General features: G+C 36.6%; 1 protein-coding gene across 1 annotated transcript; it reads right to left on the bottom strand.

The window, feature by feature from the left end:
• Window positions 1-5,518: 5,518 nt before the first annotated feature.
• On the bottom strand, window positions 5,519-18,000 carry LOC103773832 (anoctamin-3-like; the record flags this gene model as incomplete). Its single annotated transcript, XM_008941210.1, has 3 exons — window positions 5,519-5,655; window positions 17,113-17,184; window positions 17,788-18,000. Coding segments are annotated over 3 exons (422 nt in total), but the record flags the coding sequence as incomplete, so codon positions are not given.
• Window positions 18,001-18,311: the final 311 nt, after the last annotated feature.

The following is an 18,311-nucleotide window of genomic DNA, read 5'->3' on the forward strand; positions in this document are numbered from 1 at the left end:
ATAAAAGTGGTTTAAACCACCACAAATTGCAATGAGAATGAGCATGATTTGTACCTATTTTATACATATGTACACATAAACAGAGAGACTGACAACTACTCAACATCATCTGTTAGTAGTTAGCTGCTGATTTATTTTGTAAGTTGCTTTTGAATATGCCTAAAAAATAGTTTCATCTCCTACCCTCAGAAGCAATAGTGAAAACACCAATAAAAGCACAATGTGAGTGCTCATCTGGCAGCATGTCCAGAGCTCAGCCTGGAGCAGGTTCTCCTGACCCAAGGTTTCCATACAGCAAGAAACAACTTTTATACTAGGATGCAGCTCAGGCAGTGAAGAGTCTGTGTTTCTGTTTCTGACTTCAAGGACTGTTGCATACTTAATAAAAAGAATATAAGGAAGCTTTACATTTATATGAACATATAGAGAACATGAATTCCCAGCCACAATCAACAACAGGAGCATTCACTGACCTAAGTGCTGACAGCTACAGGACACACAAACCAAGCCCCCACAGCACAAAATGTTTATTTTGCCTCTACAGTAGACAGGATGAAGTTCCACGTTCCTCTGTGTAGGTGGTGTAATTTGGATTTAAATTGGTAAAATTATGTAAAGAAAAGCAAATATACCAACAGACTAGTGTCTGAGATCCACAAGATAGAGGGATGCACATAGCTGGGCCTCAGGATTTTTCTTTTAACAGTTTGCACCCCAAATTTGTTAAATCTCCCTTTTCATTACATGGTGATGATGTTCAGAACAAAATTAATTTCCTCCCTAGAACAGCTTATGAAATCTGACAGTTAAATATGCTAGAGAAAAATAATTTTGATAAGCTTTTACCAATAATGAAGCAACGCACTAAACTTTTGTAAACACCACCTTAGAGTTTATTGGCATGGAATCTTACAGCCTCAAGAGGGGTGTCTGGAACCACCTCTCTCCAAAATCACTTTACACACTTGCAAGGAACATCAGCTTGGAATGGAGGAGGAACGTGGGGAGAATGAAGATATAGATGAAGTGTATACTGGTTTTGTGGGTTTGCTTGTTTGTTTGTTTGTTTTTGTTTGGGTTTTTTTGTTTGTTTGTTTTTGGTTTTTTTTTTTTTTTTTGTTTGGTTGGTTGGTTTTTTGGGGTTTTTTTTTTTTTTTTTTTTTTGGTTGGTTGGTTTTTTGGTGTTTTTTTTTTTTTTTTTTTTTCACATTAACCATGAGGATAATAATCTAAGAAAGAAAACTGGGGACATATCTGCATATGCAAAGATATCCAAACTCTCTTGGGCAGGGACAATGCAGCCTGGTTATCACAAGAGGCTGCTGTAAGTACCCATGCCAATGTAGTGCTGTGCATACAACACTGTGCACTGCAGGACCTACCTGGGTTCTGAACAGAGAAGACTTCCTCAAATATCTAACCTTCATAATAAAACTGCAGTCAGACCTTTTAGGAGGAAACCTAAGAATGAGTAATTATTTTAACTTCTTGACAGATGACATTTTTTCCCCATCGTCATTCCATTCATACTTCTAGAGTAAGCATTAAAATACATTTCTACATAATAAGAAAAATATATTTTGCCTCAGGGAAGGAGTAGGTTTAGGTGATCTTATGCAAGATTTTGAAAGGAAGTCTCTTCAGTGTTACTGTGTGAGGATGCTGCACTGGAGGATGCTTGGAGGTAGGAGGAGGCTTCCCATTTTTAATACTTAACCAATTATTTTTGCTCTTTAAGACTAATTGGGGTGCTTTAATAAGAAGTATACTGACATGACCACTCAAAGTTTTTCTTTGCATGTTTATTTCTTAAAGCTTTCATCTTTAAAATAAAATTACTTAATACATTCCCTGCGTTTCCTGTTCTCTGAGCTCTTTTTTTTTTTTTTTAAACAAGCCTTCCAAGGAGATGAGAGCCATGCACTATAATCATAAACATGAAGTTAACTTTTGTTGCACTTAACTATGTAATTCTATTCCGGGACAATGATTTTATCTGTTATCGTTCCTTTTAAACTTTATTTACTTCTGTGGTATTAGACTGCCTTTGTGGACTACTCCTTATCAGTCAGGCTCCCTTTGATATTCTCCTTTCCAGTATGCTGTTGTCAGCTGACAACATCTTGTTCTTATTTATACACTAAAACATTTTTATTGCACGGCTTTCTTTTTCAGCACACATCTGACTTCCACTGAACACAGGAGCAGATTACAAGTGAAATAATGTATGTGAAACAAGTGACAAATTAACAGGATTAGGACATACAGCACAAATCTGTTCAACTCTGAAAGTCATGGTCTTAAACAGGAAAAAATGAAAACAGAAAATAATGCCTGCAAAAGGGTGGAAAATAAAATATCAAGAGCAAAGAATATTCTTATTCTGCAGATAGTACACTTAAATTCTTCCACTTTTCCAAAACCACCTACACGAAATCCTCCACGTAAAACATTTGTTTTGCAGGACAGAGAGGAAGAGGTACGTACAAAATCACAAAGAATCCAATAAAATGCGTCAACAACGCATTTCATGTTTTCATGGCTGGATTTATCCTGTAATAATCACCGTAATAATATACACTGAGCATATTGACTTTTTTTTTTTAATTTATAACTGATTACCAGCAGCAGGTCCAGCTGATTAGATGCAACTGTTCATACATTTTGGCCTATTGCTTATTTAATATCTCATTTAAAATTCCTTAGAAATTATGCAACATTTACAGAGACAGAAAGAGAAATTATAGTGGATATTGGAGGATACCAGAAAAAGGCAGTAAACTAAGCTACTGTGTAGGCAGCATTTCTTTACAATCCTTGAACCCACAGAGATATGTGAACTTTGTTCTAAAAAGCCTTTCCTTACCTTGTTGGATAGCAGAACATGCTACCTAGATAAAAAATTAATCAGATTTAAGATAGTAACAGCAATGTACTATCTTCAAAGGAAATGGAAGTATGATTTCTCAAATATTCCTATCTTGCCACTATACACATGATAGGAATTGCTACAGAAAAGAATTCACTGTTAGTGACTTCACTGCTTCTCAAGATAAATGTTACCTTCTATTCAAGTGACCAAGCCTGTTTAGCCTGCTTCCCTCTCTCAGTGAAACAAGAGCATTTCCCTTCCAATAGCAGATACTACTCATGCCATAGTTTGCTCAGCAGCCAATTCTTGGCATCATTCCTCTGCATGAGATCCCGTGGCAGAATGATATACATGAAGCCATACTTTCGACACAATCTCAACAGCAGTTGGTGATGAAAAGACAGCAGAGGTGGGTAATGCAGACAGTTTTTTAATGGGTCTCAAGGACTCACAATTTTTCAGTTTGAAATCTGGATTCTGAAATGATACCATCCTACACTAAAGGAGTTTATGAGTTATAAATAATAATCTAGGAAATTAGAAAAGTAGATGACTATCAAAATCAATGTTGGCATCCAGATGCTACATCAGAATTATCTAATGTTTCTAAAGGTTCAGAATTGCAGCAATACAAATCAGATTCATGCAAAGTGCCACATCATGGATGTGATCTGAAAAACTTAACAATTTCTGAAAAAAAAATGTGTATTGGCTTTCATCGTTTCAGCAAGACAAGTTTGTTACTGCTGAAGTATTCAAGTAGATCATCACCAAGACAGATAATAGCACCAAGCATTAATTGCAAATAACGTTATTATCAATTTTCCCCTGAGCCTCTCAGGTGTAAAACAGCCCTTCCAAAACCAGCCCAAATTAGGGTAACTTACAAGCAGGGAAATAGAAGAAGCTTTTATCCTTGTACAGTTTGCCAATGTGGTGTTACTCAATTCCATTCCCTGGTCAGACTAAAGAGACTTTTTTTATCATGCTAGATCAGTTTCTTTTCTGAATATATGAGAGTACTTACCAGCTGTAAAGCTGTTGAACAGTTCTCTGTGCTTTCAACAGTCTCAAAAAGAATTAGAAGGCTCCTTTTGCTACTTTCATATCCATTTTGGGAAGTAGTTTACCTTAGACACCTTCCACTAACTGCCACAAAGACTTGTACAATAATCCAAAGGCAAAATAGTAACCTTCTTTCCTAATATAAGACTACTCTAAATCCCCTCTGCCTTTTTCCTGTGGAGACATGCAAACAGTAAACTGGAGGAGACTCCTGCTTGGCTGCCTCATCCGCATAAACATTAAACGAGCAGAAGGAAGTTTCCCAAGTAATTGCTGTGATAAAAGGAGCTGTCAAGGCTAAAAGCCAGATGTGGCTTCAGAAGACTGGTTTTAAACTCTGAAGCACTTTGTTCAGTAGGTCAGGACATAAGATTGAGACAGAAAAAGTGCATTTTTGTTTAAACAATACAAACACAAGGCTCCTCTTTAAACTTGAAAGGAAGTTAGCTTACTGGCTGCCTATAACCTCTGCATCAGTCCTGAAAGGACTTTGTCCACTCTGAGACAATGAGCTCTACCACAGCTACATGATTCCTGTGAAACCTGCACCCAACACAACATGCCACAGGCATCATGGATGAGAGAATGGTGGAAGGACCTACTGAAGAGAGTATTCTCTATGCAAAGCACAGAACCTTAAAGCAATTTAAGCAGTTCAAGACTTGTAGCATGGGATTATTCTTGCTTTTATATACCAGATATCAGAGAATTGCTGGTATAAAGGAACTGTGCTGCAGAATATACTACTTGCAGTGCTTGAAGAAAATTATTCAGAACTTCTTGAGGTCAGGTTGTTTGTCAGACATTTACAAGCAATTATACTTAATGGAAAGGAGAATTAAGGGTCCTCCAGCCCACAGCGAGAACAAAAAACCTACATATTTTGAATTGAAAATGTGTCATAATTCTTTGGCACTATATTGGAAAATAATGTAGAAAACACATTGTGATGAATACTGTGATTAGGTAATTACCAAGCAAAATTACATGCCAGTTTTATCTGGCAAGACATCTTTACAGTGAATTAGCTGAAGTTCCTGAAAATACTCCTACAAAACCGACACATAAGCGAATTTTCTTTGATTCTATGTGTGTAGCTATCATTTGGATTTTCCTTAGAAAGAGTATCCTACCACTTTAGATCACTCTTGACTGATCATTTGCTACATGAACTTAATTCTTCTAAACTTTCCTAAATTCTTCTAAGCTTTCATAATTTCTTGAGGCCTCTCAGCTGACATGAATTTCACTCCATGCTGGGAATCCTATGTCCTAAATTTCACTCCATGCTGGGAATCCTATGTCCTAAATTCTGTGCAATATAAACTTTTTGAAAGAAGGCTACTGTCTCTTAGACAAGTCGATATGAATCATGGATTCTATATCATTTTGGTCACTTTTGGTAGAGAGAATTCCATTCACTGACTCTATAGGTTAAACTATAAAGTGGAAGCCTCTTAAATTTCTTATAATCGGACGCCTATTTAAGCTGCAATTTATCTAATCCCTTGATTACATTTTAAAAATATTTAAGCATATTCTGACAATTTATAAAGTTTACTGAAGTTTTGTGTCTGTTACCTTTAGAGACGATTTGTTCCGAGGTTCTGTTTTCTGCCTGGTAAGCTTGTTCTGAATGAGCAACGACTGATCTGTACGAGTATCATAATTTGCATGTTCTGAATCGTCTGTATATGTGTCTTTGTCCTTTCCTACTTCTGAAAGAAAAACAGAAGAAAACAGTGGTGTCCCTTTAGGTTATGGTGGAGAGAAACTAAGAAGGTTGTTATAGCCACAGTTGAACATTCCTGTTAAGTATCTACTTTTCAATAGCTTTATCTATCCTTTCCTGTGACAGTTTTCTGCTGGAAATGTTATCATGGTTGTCTGAAACTAGAAGTGACTCCTACTTTTAGCAGACCTACAGAAATTTTTTTTAAATTTACGATTCAAACAAAAAAAAAAGCCCACAACATTCTTTACAGCAGTTTAAAAAGACTTTACAAAGCAATATAAAGCAAATATTGAAATGCTTTTGTGCTTGACTCACAGTTGTCAAGACTCAAAATGTGTAATCAAATCAGCAGGTGTATCCTGAACCAGAGTAACATCTTATGTTTTAAATTTAAATAAGCAATTGAGATGTCCAAAACCCTTACACAAATGCTGCTCAACATCAATAATATTTGAAAATTTGCATATTCAGGTATTGCAGTGAGCACTTCAGAACACATTTTAAGAGGCGTACCTCATGGTGGCAGAAGATACCTGACACCAGGATGACATGTTTTCCTCTTCACTGGATTTGTTTTTAATGGCTCAACAAAAGTTTTTATAAAAACTTAGTTGAGTATCCCAAGATAGGTGCAGGTGTCTGAGGACCTTCCTTCAAAGCTAACTAAAACCAATCCTTACAGACTAAAATTTCCTCCTGCATCATCACTGCAACCAAATTAGAAGAACTCAAGTCTCTGAGTCACTTGACATCCTCTATCAGAAGGGAGACTTTTTTCCAGACTTTTAATTTCCTTGCACATTCCCCATCAAAAACTCATGGCAATACTGACCATATAGACCCAGCAGGAGTAAAATGAGGGGTAATGTCTGCACAGCACTGGACTATGTAAGTTTTAATGAATGTTGGAAGATGTTTAGTCTTGAAAAAAAAAATTTAAGATTAAAAGTTAGATAATTATTCCCACACAATTATATCTTGGACAAATTTGAAATAGAAACATATTCAGACAAAGAAGTTACACACAAATCCTGAGCCAAGTTCTCATCTCAGCTTTCACATCAACATGGGAAAAGTCATGAAGACTGGGGACAGCATTTAGCCCAGTAATTCTAAACCCTAAACAGAAGCCAAGAAACAACTCATGGTTGCTGTGGGAACCACAATCTCGAATTTCCTGAATTTTATATTCATAAAAGCTCATCTGCAACAACAAAGTATTTTTCATAAAGTTATTCAGCTGAATTCTCCACAGTAAGTACTACAGTAAAAAAAAAATAACCACAAGTATCTCATGTAGCCTAAACGTTTCTGAGATGGAATATTAAATTGCAACATTTACCAAGAGCTGTTTTTTTCTGCAATTTAGCTACTTACAGAATGATTACACAAAATGAGCCCTTGGTAATTTCTGACTTACACTGAACTCAGTAAATCTGCGAAGGGATTCTTCATTTACAGAACAGCTCATTTTAATTATCAAAGCACCTCACTCAGCGATTTTATTTATTTTAAACAACGTTTTAACCTAATACACAGGTTGGGCCAACAAAAATGAATTTAATAGACATTGCAAAGAAGGTTTCAAGTAGCAGGCATACAGAGTAGGAAATGGAATACTTAAGCAACTTTGCGGATGACTGATGCCCAGATGTGATGAGTTCTTTTTGCTAAAGATCAAGAGCTTGTAACAGAAGCCAGTAAAATGAAGAGACAAGCCTATGAAACCTAAACCCTTGCATATAGATAGAATGCTTAAGCTGAAAGAAAGCCTCTACTTACATTAAAAAGTCTATTTTTATGAGGGAACTTTCAGCGGATTAGACATTATAAGTACATCCAATACTCAAAAAAACCTTTGCAAAAGTACACGTTTTATTTAAATAATTTAAAGTTATCAAGTAAGTTTTCCCTTAGTGCTCAACATACTTTTACCTGCTAAGCTTTTTTATTTTTTTAAGGCCACAGCTTTTAAACTGTGCCATGTATTTTCTATAAATAATAAAAAAAAATCAATTTCCATTTAGAGGTAGCAGGTATCTTGTCTGAAATCTAGTCGAAAAAGGTTTTAGCAACTAAAAATTCCCATAAGAATAAAGAGATTTGGAATTTAACAAGTACATTCCTTATATAAACTGTAACAATACTTGCTGTTCTATCTTACAGCAGTAGATGATTTATTTTATGCACCTAAAGCACTGCCCCACAAGTAGTGGTATCAATACAGTAAAAAGGAGAAGGAATGATGATTAAAACATAGGATTTAAACATTGCACTTGAATAAGCATCTGCTATAACAGTCTGAAAAACTGTCAGACTGAGAGACAGAATACAGTCCATAATTTAAAAGTACATTCAACAGCTTAGAAAGAACAATTGTAATGCGTGTGTGTTTTGGAAAGCCCACTTTGTTTCTTAACTTTTTATAGATTTCTTTTGATTAGTTTTAATTTTTTTTTTTTTAAGAATAGAGAATGAAATACATTAAGAACTTGAGAGAAGATGGTAAAGATGAAACTTTGCCACTAATATCATTGACTATGTTTTTGCATTTTTCTATGACCAGGTGCTTTTTCTATAAGAATCTATCCACCACTTTTATTAAAATACAAAGTCTCTCTTCTGTGGTTTTCCCACTGACCAAACCAAAGTCACATTTCCTTAAATATAAACTTACATGACCTAAATTAACTTGAGCTGGATCATTCCTAGTGTCACCAATGCATACTGTAATACACAGTGATTAAAGTCCTGAAGTATTTCTTCAATAACTGCCATTTCTCAACTTCCATGAAGTTCTTCTATAATATTTATCTATAAAGTAATACTATTTTCTGGATTTTTTTCTCCCCACAATTCCTATTATATGGTTTTGCATTTTAACTGCCATTTGGGATTGTCACAAGCCAAACCAAGACAGCATCTCTGAAGGTTGTGGCTGCAGTTGTAGTGCCTGGGGGTGTTTTTAATGTAACATGCCCCAAAAGCAATGATACAGACCAGCAGTCTATTTGACTCGCATTCTAGAGTATCCATCTTTCAACTCAAACACAGAGTCTTTATTTGGCTGCAGCTCCACAAAACATCATGAGGAAAGCTTGGCTGCCTCAAGCTCTTCCCCCTGCCCTGTGGGAAAGCTACTGTTTACTCAATTTTCTACTTCCCATCGTGCCTGCCCTAGTTGTTACTGTCAAGAACAACTGCCAGCTCTGCCTGCTCTTGAGTTCTTGGATGGGCTTGAATCCCAGCCATCACAAGTAGCCTGCCTGACTTGGCGGGGGAAGGTATAGGCAAGATGCCATAGGAGCAACAAAAACCAAATCCAGTTCCATTGCTCTAGAAGCTCATGCCTTTACACCAACTAAACAGAACAAGGGCTTCTTAACAGACCTCAGACCACTGCCCACCTCCAAAGACATATGTTCTCTGCTGTTGATAAATGCCATCCCACATATGTTAAGTTGGGCACAGCTGAGACCCAGGGCCAGAAGTGTCCCATTTGTACGTGCCAGTGGGCTTCCAAGTGCTCACAAAATTTTCATTAAATGTTTTGAGTTGGTTTTTTAATTTTATTTTTCCTCTTTTCAGAGCATCCTTTGGACACATCCACCTACTCTGGCACGGGGTCCTTCACAGGCTGCAGGTGGAGATCTGGTCCACCACAGACCAACATGGGCTGCAGGGGGTCAGCCTGCCTCGCCATGGTCTTCACCACAGCCTGCAGGGAAGTCTCTGCTCCAGTGCCTTTCCTCTCACATATTCTCACTCCTCTCTTTGCCTGCAATTGCTGTCGCCCAGCAACGATTTCCCTTCTCAAATATGTTATCCCAGAGGCGCTGCCACCGGCGCTGATGAGCCTGCCCTTGGCCAGCAGTGGATTCATCTTGTAGGCAGCCACCACAGGCTCCATCAGACATGGGGGAAGCTTCCAGCAGCTTCTCACAGAAGCTCCAAAACACAACCCTTCTACCAAAACCTTCCTACACAAACCCAATATAGCTGTTCAGGTAAAATATTACTGCTAATGCAAACAATGTGCCTGACCCTTCACATGACCTCTTCGTGGGAGCTTTCAGAGAACCAGCTAAAAGGAGGAGAAAGGGTTATATATTAATCCTACAAAATCTTCTATCTGAAAGACTATGTGTTTGCAGAACTGAATAAACAACAAAATAAAGCAACTATAATGTATTTTTAAACAATTAGGATAGCAAATATCAGTATCTTGCTGATAATATTTCACTGATTAAGTTAATTAAAATTTATGTGCTAGTTGAGAACGTTTAGAACTGTTCTCACAAAATGTTTTATTTAAAAAAATCATTAAATTTGTATATAAAATCTGTAAGCCCCAAGTGACCTGTTACGGAAAGGAAAATTAACATGTTACTATGACTTCAAGTTAGAAAAAGAAGGTTTCTGTATTAAACTGTTTAGCTCTCCTACTACTGCAAAAATAAGACAGACCAAAAAAACCTGCTGAATTTTAAATAAAGAGGAGGATATTGAATCAGAGAAAACAATGACAGCTTCTAATTTTAGAGGCAGAGACCAAATCATATTTCAATGAAGTCAATGGAAATTTCACTATTCAATTCAGTAGTCAAGGACACTTCTTTAATTAGGTACATACTTAAAGTGGATGCACTCATACAATTGTTAGCATACCTGGGCACGTAACTAAGTAATGTGTACGGTCACATTCAAGTATGAGATGATTTAAAAAAGATTCAAGCATTAATCAAGCAGATAACAGATCTCTTCTTCCTAGTAATTGCTTCATTTTAGCTATCTTGTAATACAGAGCCATGATGAGTGACCTCAGTCTTCCTACAGCACAAAACCCTGTCTACACTGCCTGACATACAGTTTTGCTGTGCTTGTTGCAGGACAGTAATATTTGCTTGAAGGGCACTTAAAGGATAAAACACTGGGGAGACTTTAACTTCTATTGCCTAACAATGCAGAAGCCTTTAGTTCAGAAATTAATTTCTAGATTCAAACTTTGCATCTTCATTTTTTGGCTCTTCTTCACTGTCCAGCTACCTTTCTTTCTATCATACTGTTCTGAAGGAACAAGAATGCATTTTAATTTTATGACAAGAGGATAAAAAGCACTTGTCCCAATTTCTCTTTAACATGCAGTCCACCAATATATTTTAGGTAATTGTAGTGCAGGACACTAAATTTTTTCAATCAATAAATGGCATAGTTATAAAGAGGAAGATTAATATAAAAATTATTCCTAATTATTTTCTGTTTCACTCTTGGCTCAGTCCTTTGAGCCTTCAAAATTCAGGCATAGGCCTTGCAAAGCTTTAGTAAGAATGAGATTATTGGTCAAGAAATTAATCCCCTTTTGCCCTAATTTTAGCCCTAGAAACAACAAATGACCGGGAGGAGGAGGTCACTAGACACCTGGGCTCATTAGACACTAGTCTCTGCGATGTGTTTAGATCCTCTGATTTTATTCCCCTGTGCACCCAGAACAGGATATATTGTGTATCTAACACAGGTTTTTCAGCTACCTGTGTAAGTATATTTATATATTATTTTTATTTCTCAGTTTTAAAAAGGAAGTCAGGCAGGTATTATTGCTGTATGGAGGAGATAAGATGGTATGCAGAATTGGTACAGGCAGATTAAATGTCTAAAGTACTTTGATATTTTGAACCCAGTATTGAGTCCAAGACTTAATCATTACTGTTTCACCAAGCACTATGCTTGCAAGAAATCACACAGCTTCTTCATCCATGCTGCCAGCCATCCAGGCATCAACCAGCTCTAATATGGAAGCTGGACAATTCCCTCAAACACCAGTTATAGGAAAAACTGTGCTAATGCAGCTTTCAGCCATCTCACGACACAGAGTAGACGTGACAGCACTTCCCCATGCAGGCATTGCCTAAGGACTCCAAGCTCCTGAAAAAATTTTCCTAAAAATCACAATGGACACATCAGAATCTGCTGAAGCAGAAACTGAACCTGGTTGTCTTGAGTCATATCCTCCATGACCCTTCAGTCTCTCTTTTCATGTAAACATTTTATGTATTGCTCAGGTCATTCTGTCCATTCTGGTTTATCATAACATTACTTAATCAAAATTTACTTACAAGCACTTCTGTAATTGAGCACTGGAAAGAGTTTTTATCATGCAGTTATTATGATAATATGTTGGATTGTTAATTTTGGTTCAGGTCTTCATTTCTCGGTTCACTACACTACAGCATGGCACATGAATAAAGGAGTTTCTTATATAAAAGCTCTGAAGTAATTGAATTCAGGATACTTTTAGAATGCAAGGTAACTGTTGCAGCAAAATTCTGAAGTTCATTAGTCATGATTAAGTTCCCATCTAGGAAGGATTTCATGTCATGCTAAGGAAGACAAGCTACTATGCATAAATCCCTTATAGTTAACCTAATTCTTAAAAAGAACTGAATTGAAAAAGAATTAATTAGTGCTGTTTTATTTGCTACTGAGTATTGGTTTTATTTGCCAAATTAGATGCCCATTTTATCTAAATCTTTAATGGGAATTTCTACTGATTACATTATCCATTACTCATTTTTTTACCCTATTTGAAATGAAATATTTCAGCCTAAGAGTGGAAGGCAGATCCTTTGACAATCCTCTACCATTTCTGACAGTAGAATCTGCAGAAAGCTACTTATATGCTTATTTGCATCAGAACAGGCAAATTGGCTTTGAAAGTTTACATGCAGTCTATCAGATTCACAAGTCTTTCTCCTAGCCTAATTGGATTTCCAGTATGGCCTAACTCCTGAAAATCTCCATGCCTTAGCTATCTATGAGACAAACTGGATTTTTAAAGGTATTAATCAGTATTGTAATAAGAAATCCTTTTTGTGAATCTGGCTCACAGTGCTTGAAAGTGGACAAAGAAAAAAAGGAAGTCAAACCTTGCAACACTAGTGATGCTAATTTCAACAACAGAAAGGGACTCAGTAAATGGAAGAAAATGTCATGTATCAGTCCAAATACTGCCACTGTCATTCTGTTCCTTTTGCTACATCCAAAGGACAATGTGAGGAAAGATCAGACAATTTAGTGGCATATTATGTACCGGTTTTGTGAGCCTTTGCACCCTACACAGTTCTTTTTCACATGCACCATGCATTAGAAGAGAGTGTTTAAGTTACAGCAAAAAAAAAAAAAAAAGTTATTCTTCTTGGAAAAAGGGAGTTATTACTGAAAGGAAGTAAAGCAAATCCTCCTGTAAATCATGTAAATTCCCTTCAGCTCAACTCAAGGGCTTCATTTTCAGTTCAACAATAGAGAATTGCTAAATTCTCTAAAACTTAAGTCAACTGATTTCTAAAGCACACTCAAAACTCCAACAGGTATGTAGCAACCACCTCCTGTGATTTTAACAGAGATTACTGAAGAGGACTTCTCAACCGTTCATGGAGAGAAAATTCTAGTAAAAATAACCTTCAACAAAGTTGTTACATTCGGGTTTCTTTCAGAAAAGACAGCAAACCAAATTTCTGATTGTTTAAAGATAAAGGTCATATGATGGCTTTTAAGGAAAAAGAAAAGCATTCTTTAAAAAAATTTACCAATTACTGATCTTTATATGTGTACATGTACACAGATATACCCCTGAACGAGCAGTGCAGCTCCTGGATTAACTAACTCATTAGTTCATCTGAATGTGTCTGCAGTTTTGTTATGCTTCTAGAACTTCAAAAAAATTGTTCTAGAAGAAAAGAAGTTGTTATTAATGTGACTCTCTGTATGTAGTTAGTATGTAGCTACTAAGAACCAGCTATTCCCCACTATTTTTTCCCAGCTCCAACTAGAGCCACAAAGCTATTATTGGCAGCTGTAGTAAAGCCAGAAATTCAGTGACTGAAGTTAAAAAATGGCATTTAAATCCAGCTGGCACAATCAAAGCAATTACCGAGCATGTCTTTCAGAAGAAAACCAAAATACAGTAAAAACAGAATTAAATGTAAATACAACACATTTTTTAAGCAAGTATTCAGAGACACAATACTGGAAAAAAAAAATATGTTGAATTCCCTTTGAGAGAATGAATGTCAAATGGCTGAGTGTCATTGGTGTGACTTTCAAATGTATTAAAAAAATGGATCACACTGGAATTATACTGTTACAGCAATGAGTTCAGACTCTATCGTCCAGGTCCTTGTGTAACACAAACTGACATGTATCTACAAATAGAACACAAGTATTTTTTTGTGGTTTTTTTTTTTTTTTTCCCCCATTTACTACTTACCTCTTATCAGATCCTGACACTCAATTCTAAAAAGAGTTTGAAAAAGATTTTTCCCATTTTGTTAGATCTATGCTTTTTAGGTATTTGTGGCTATTGCATCAACATGAGCATGGGGTCCAGGTAAGTCCTGTGTCACAGGTATACTGTTCTCGTTACCTAAGTACCACACTGAGACTTAGCCTGTCTCTCATCTCACACAGGCGTCTCTCCTGTGTCTGGCAATGAAGATTATTCACCCAGGCAGTAAATAATTGTACTACCTCTACAAAAATTTCTCTGAAGTCATCACATTTCATACTGGAATGCCAACTTTAAACATTTTTTCAGGAAAAATATCAAGTATCACCTCAAGACAGCCTGTAACGTAATGCTACGAAGTTGGTCTTCGCCATACAACTCAGTAACTGGAACCTCAGTCTTCTGCTTCCCTGACGCTGCTTTCAGCTGCATGGGACTGGTTACTCTGCAGTGGGCTCCTCCACGGCAAGAAATCCTACTGTCCTCTAACCTTGTTTAAGCATTTCTAAAGAAGGCTTTGCAAGTTGGAATGTTCTCATCAAAAACCTCATTCAGAAAATTCCCCCATGTGTGTGGTTATATGATCTGACTAGCTACTTGGAGCTAAATGAGTTGACCAAAATCAATGTGTCTGGCTGTCAAGAATAAATTCACTGGAATTAGTTTTTCACTAACTACATTATATTGGTTAGCAGGCATATTGGTCTCTTGGAGAAGTTCTTAGGTGAAAAGGCATTTTCTGAAGAGTTAAAAAAAAAGCAGGAATCTTTCACTCATTTTTGTAGTCATCAACTCAAAGATCATGAACTTTACTGGGTGGGAATCACTGAGCACTGCAGAGTATCTGAAACTTCATAGTTCACATTATATGTTACAGAAGCTCAATGCCTATTACTTTGCTTGAATTTATTGATTCCTCAAACTAACATCACTACTCACCATCTAAAACTGACAGAGGAAAAAGAACATAAACCCAAAACGTTGTGAATCCCATTTGTCTGTGTTAGCAGTGATGAAGGCAATACATTACCTTCTTCATAAATCCATCAGCATCATCAAGCAACAAATTTATTCCCTCATTTATAGTCAACTGAAATAAAAAAGAACCTTTCCACTGAAGTCTTTTATCTGATGCCTGCTAATCCTCTTCTCACAAAAAAATAGTTTGTCGATGGGCACAATTCTGGAAGAGGATAAAGCCATTTGGCCTACTTTATGTACAGCTCCATGATGCTGCCTAATTAAAAATTCATCACATTCACTTAATTCAGCATTCTTTCATGTTCTCAGGAGAACAGTTTGGAAAGGTTCACTAAGAAGATGACACCCATTAATCACCCTATTTTGCAAACTCTATTAAGTTCCAGGCCAAACAAAGAATACAGCAGTGCTGTAGCATTTTCACCTATTTGGTGATCAAAGTTCAAGCAGTAATATTAGATTTTTTCCTTCTATCCTACCCCCCTCCCTCAGTTCAGAATAAAACTAAAAATCTTAAGTCTTGAAGACGCATTTTTACCCACATAAACACCCAAATATGACCGTCAAACACAAAACAACTGTATTTTGAAAGGACATTTTTTAAATGCAGCTTTAACTTTCTCCAATTTCTCTCCTCAAACCTAACTGATGTTGATTTTTATCTAAGGCAATATTTACTACCAACTTCTGAGTTTCAATGAATAGTTTTCTTTCTTGCCTGTAGCTGAACATCCTAACCAACTGCACTTCTGCAAATACAAAACAACTTAATGGAGTTCAGAGTTCTCACTTGAGATTGACTAAATTAACACAGGCAAATAAATCAAGTTAGCAAAGGGCTACCATTTAAATATTTTTTCTGTCTCTTCACAGGGCATATCTATATTCAGACAAGGAGAAACATCCACATCAAAATTTAATACAATTTCTTCAGTCGCTGAGCTTTTCCTTTTCAGGTTGAAACTAGGTGATGGGAATAAAAAAAAAACCAAACTGTATCACAGCTGCCAGACGTACATATGCAATAATATCAGCACGTATATTTTGAAGCAACTAGTAAAAAACAGGAAAGGATATTTAAAATGATATAGTATCAGATTTTAACTGAAATCTTCTAGCACCCATGCTTGCTTACCCAGTGAAACCAGTTACACTAAGAGTGCAGTAGCTTCAACTGGAACCTCACTGAGAATCTTACTTACAAAATCTTCATGCTAAATTTTTGGTCTGTGTCATGCTTTTGGAACATTTTGATTTTGTTTTGGAGGAACTATCAACTTCATTCATATCCCGTTGCTACATTTTCAGGAGACCTTGAAGAGCCTCTTCTCCATCATTTATTTTGGGCACCAGGAAAAAAAAAAAAAATGCTAAAACATATGAGAGGCGAGCAGAAATAGCTTTCTGAAAGCAGATCTCTTTCCTTCAGCATTCTAGTTTGATGCTACACTGACTGTGAACAAGAAGATCTTCCACAGTAGTTGTGTAAGGTGCAGCAACAGCTGTGTGTACTTCAGATGGGCTATCCACAGCCAGAGAATTTAAAAATCAGTTTTGGACTTGAAAATTCCTACTCGTGTGTGTATATACAGACTCATTTTGCAGTTAGAAGGATAAGATAATTCTAAGAATACCTCCTTTCCTAGACTTAATTGACGCATCAAGACAGTATTAATGCAGGTACAAATATGCCCAAATTACAGCTATTTTTCTGTGTTGATTTTTCTTTCTAGATTGGAGCACTATTTATATATTAATATCTAAAGCAAATACACACAACTATCTAAAGCAAAAAGCCCAGCGTAACAACTGCATCTGTGACAATGCTGAGAAACACAACTGTAGAGAAATAAGAAAAACTGAATAACGATTATTTCAAAGGATTTTCAAATACAAGATTCCAAGTGATTGTATCATGAACGATTATTATGGGAAAAGGTTACACTGAATGTATGAAAAAAATAACTGCTCTGTCTTTAGTTGCTATTTATTGGTAGCCTAACAGGTGAAAAAGATTGAGGAAATTTATGACAGAGCTTGGGTTTTTTATCCACGTTTAGTCCTCTCTTCCAAAAACCTGGCAGTTCAGGGTAAGTATGGCCTTTCCAGACTAAAATACTGCAAGTGTAATTGAAGAATCATTAATTTATTAGTATTTCAGTTCAGACACAAACTTACCTAGAAAAGGATCACTGTATTCTGTATTAGACAGCTTAAGCAAGTTGTTTTCCAAAGTCTCCATCACTTTAGCTGGAATAAATGCAATATTCATATTAGCATCCACAAGTATTTTGTAAGTCAAAGATATGCTTTTTAAAGCTCTTTTCCAAAATAAGCTGAAATTCATCTGGATTTTCTCCCTTTTCTCTCATTCTCTCCATAGCACTCTTCCCTGATTCTGCTATTCATGAATGAATGCATCTACTCCTACATGTTCATACTTAAAGACTTTTTTTTTGCCATAAGTTATTTATTTTTTTCTCCCTCTCCCAGGAGAGATGATGGAAATCTTCATGTTTTTCGACAGCATACAGGAGCCCTTTCTGCTCGTTTCCAGTGAAAAGGGAATAATCTTGTCATTCAGAAAAAGAAAATAAAAATTAGTTTAAGCCTCATTTCAAACACTGAAGAGATTCATTCAAGAATTCAGTACCAAGGTTCTTCTGGTTGTTTTGTGCAAAAATATCTCTCCAACAAATCACAGGTATCTAAACAAACCAAAGCTTACCCTAGAATTTAATGGGAAATACTAAAAAAATTATATCTACAATACCACAGGACTTCCAATGATATTCCCATCGAATCTTTCCCGTTCCCAGTGGAATAAGTTCCTGAAAGATAAAAGTCTCCTACCTCGTTCTGACACTACATCCACCGTAGCTGTAGATGTGCCTGCACTCAGAGCCTGTGGCCGGGGCTGCAGCTGCACACGGGTTGGCTGCAGGAAAGACGAGTGCTTGCTCAGACTCTGAGGATGTGTTTGGCTCTGGGCTAGGCATGGCATAGATCTTCTAGAGGGTTTTAATGGATGCTCTTTCACTGTCTCACTCTTGCTTGTATTCATACCTGAAAAAAAACAAATTAAAAAAAGAACATGAGCTCTGCCATTTAGGCAATGACAAAGAAAGACGCTCATTATGAGAACTCAAGGTGACTCATCCACTTAACCAACTCTCCAACTATACACTAAATAACCCAAGTACATTGTCTAAGAAAGTACAACTGATGATGTAATAGCGACAAGAAAGAAAGGGAAAAGAGAACTGATGTTCTGCCTCTTTTCCTTGGAGGGCTGTTGGCCAGGACACAGCTGCAGAGTCCCCTCCTGCCCAGGCTGCAGCACACGGTCCCCAGCCACGGGTCCTGTACAGAGCTGT

Source organism: Merops nubicus, unplaced genomic scaffold (genome assembly GCF_000691845.1).
Source record: "Merops nubicus isolate BGI_N331 unplaced genomic scaffold, ASM69184v1 scaffold3485, whole genome shotgun sequence".
Lineage (NCBI taxonomy): Eukaryota > Metazoa > Chordata > Aves > Coraciiformes > Meropidae > Merops > Merops nubicus.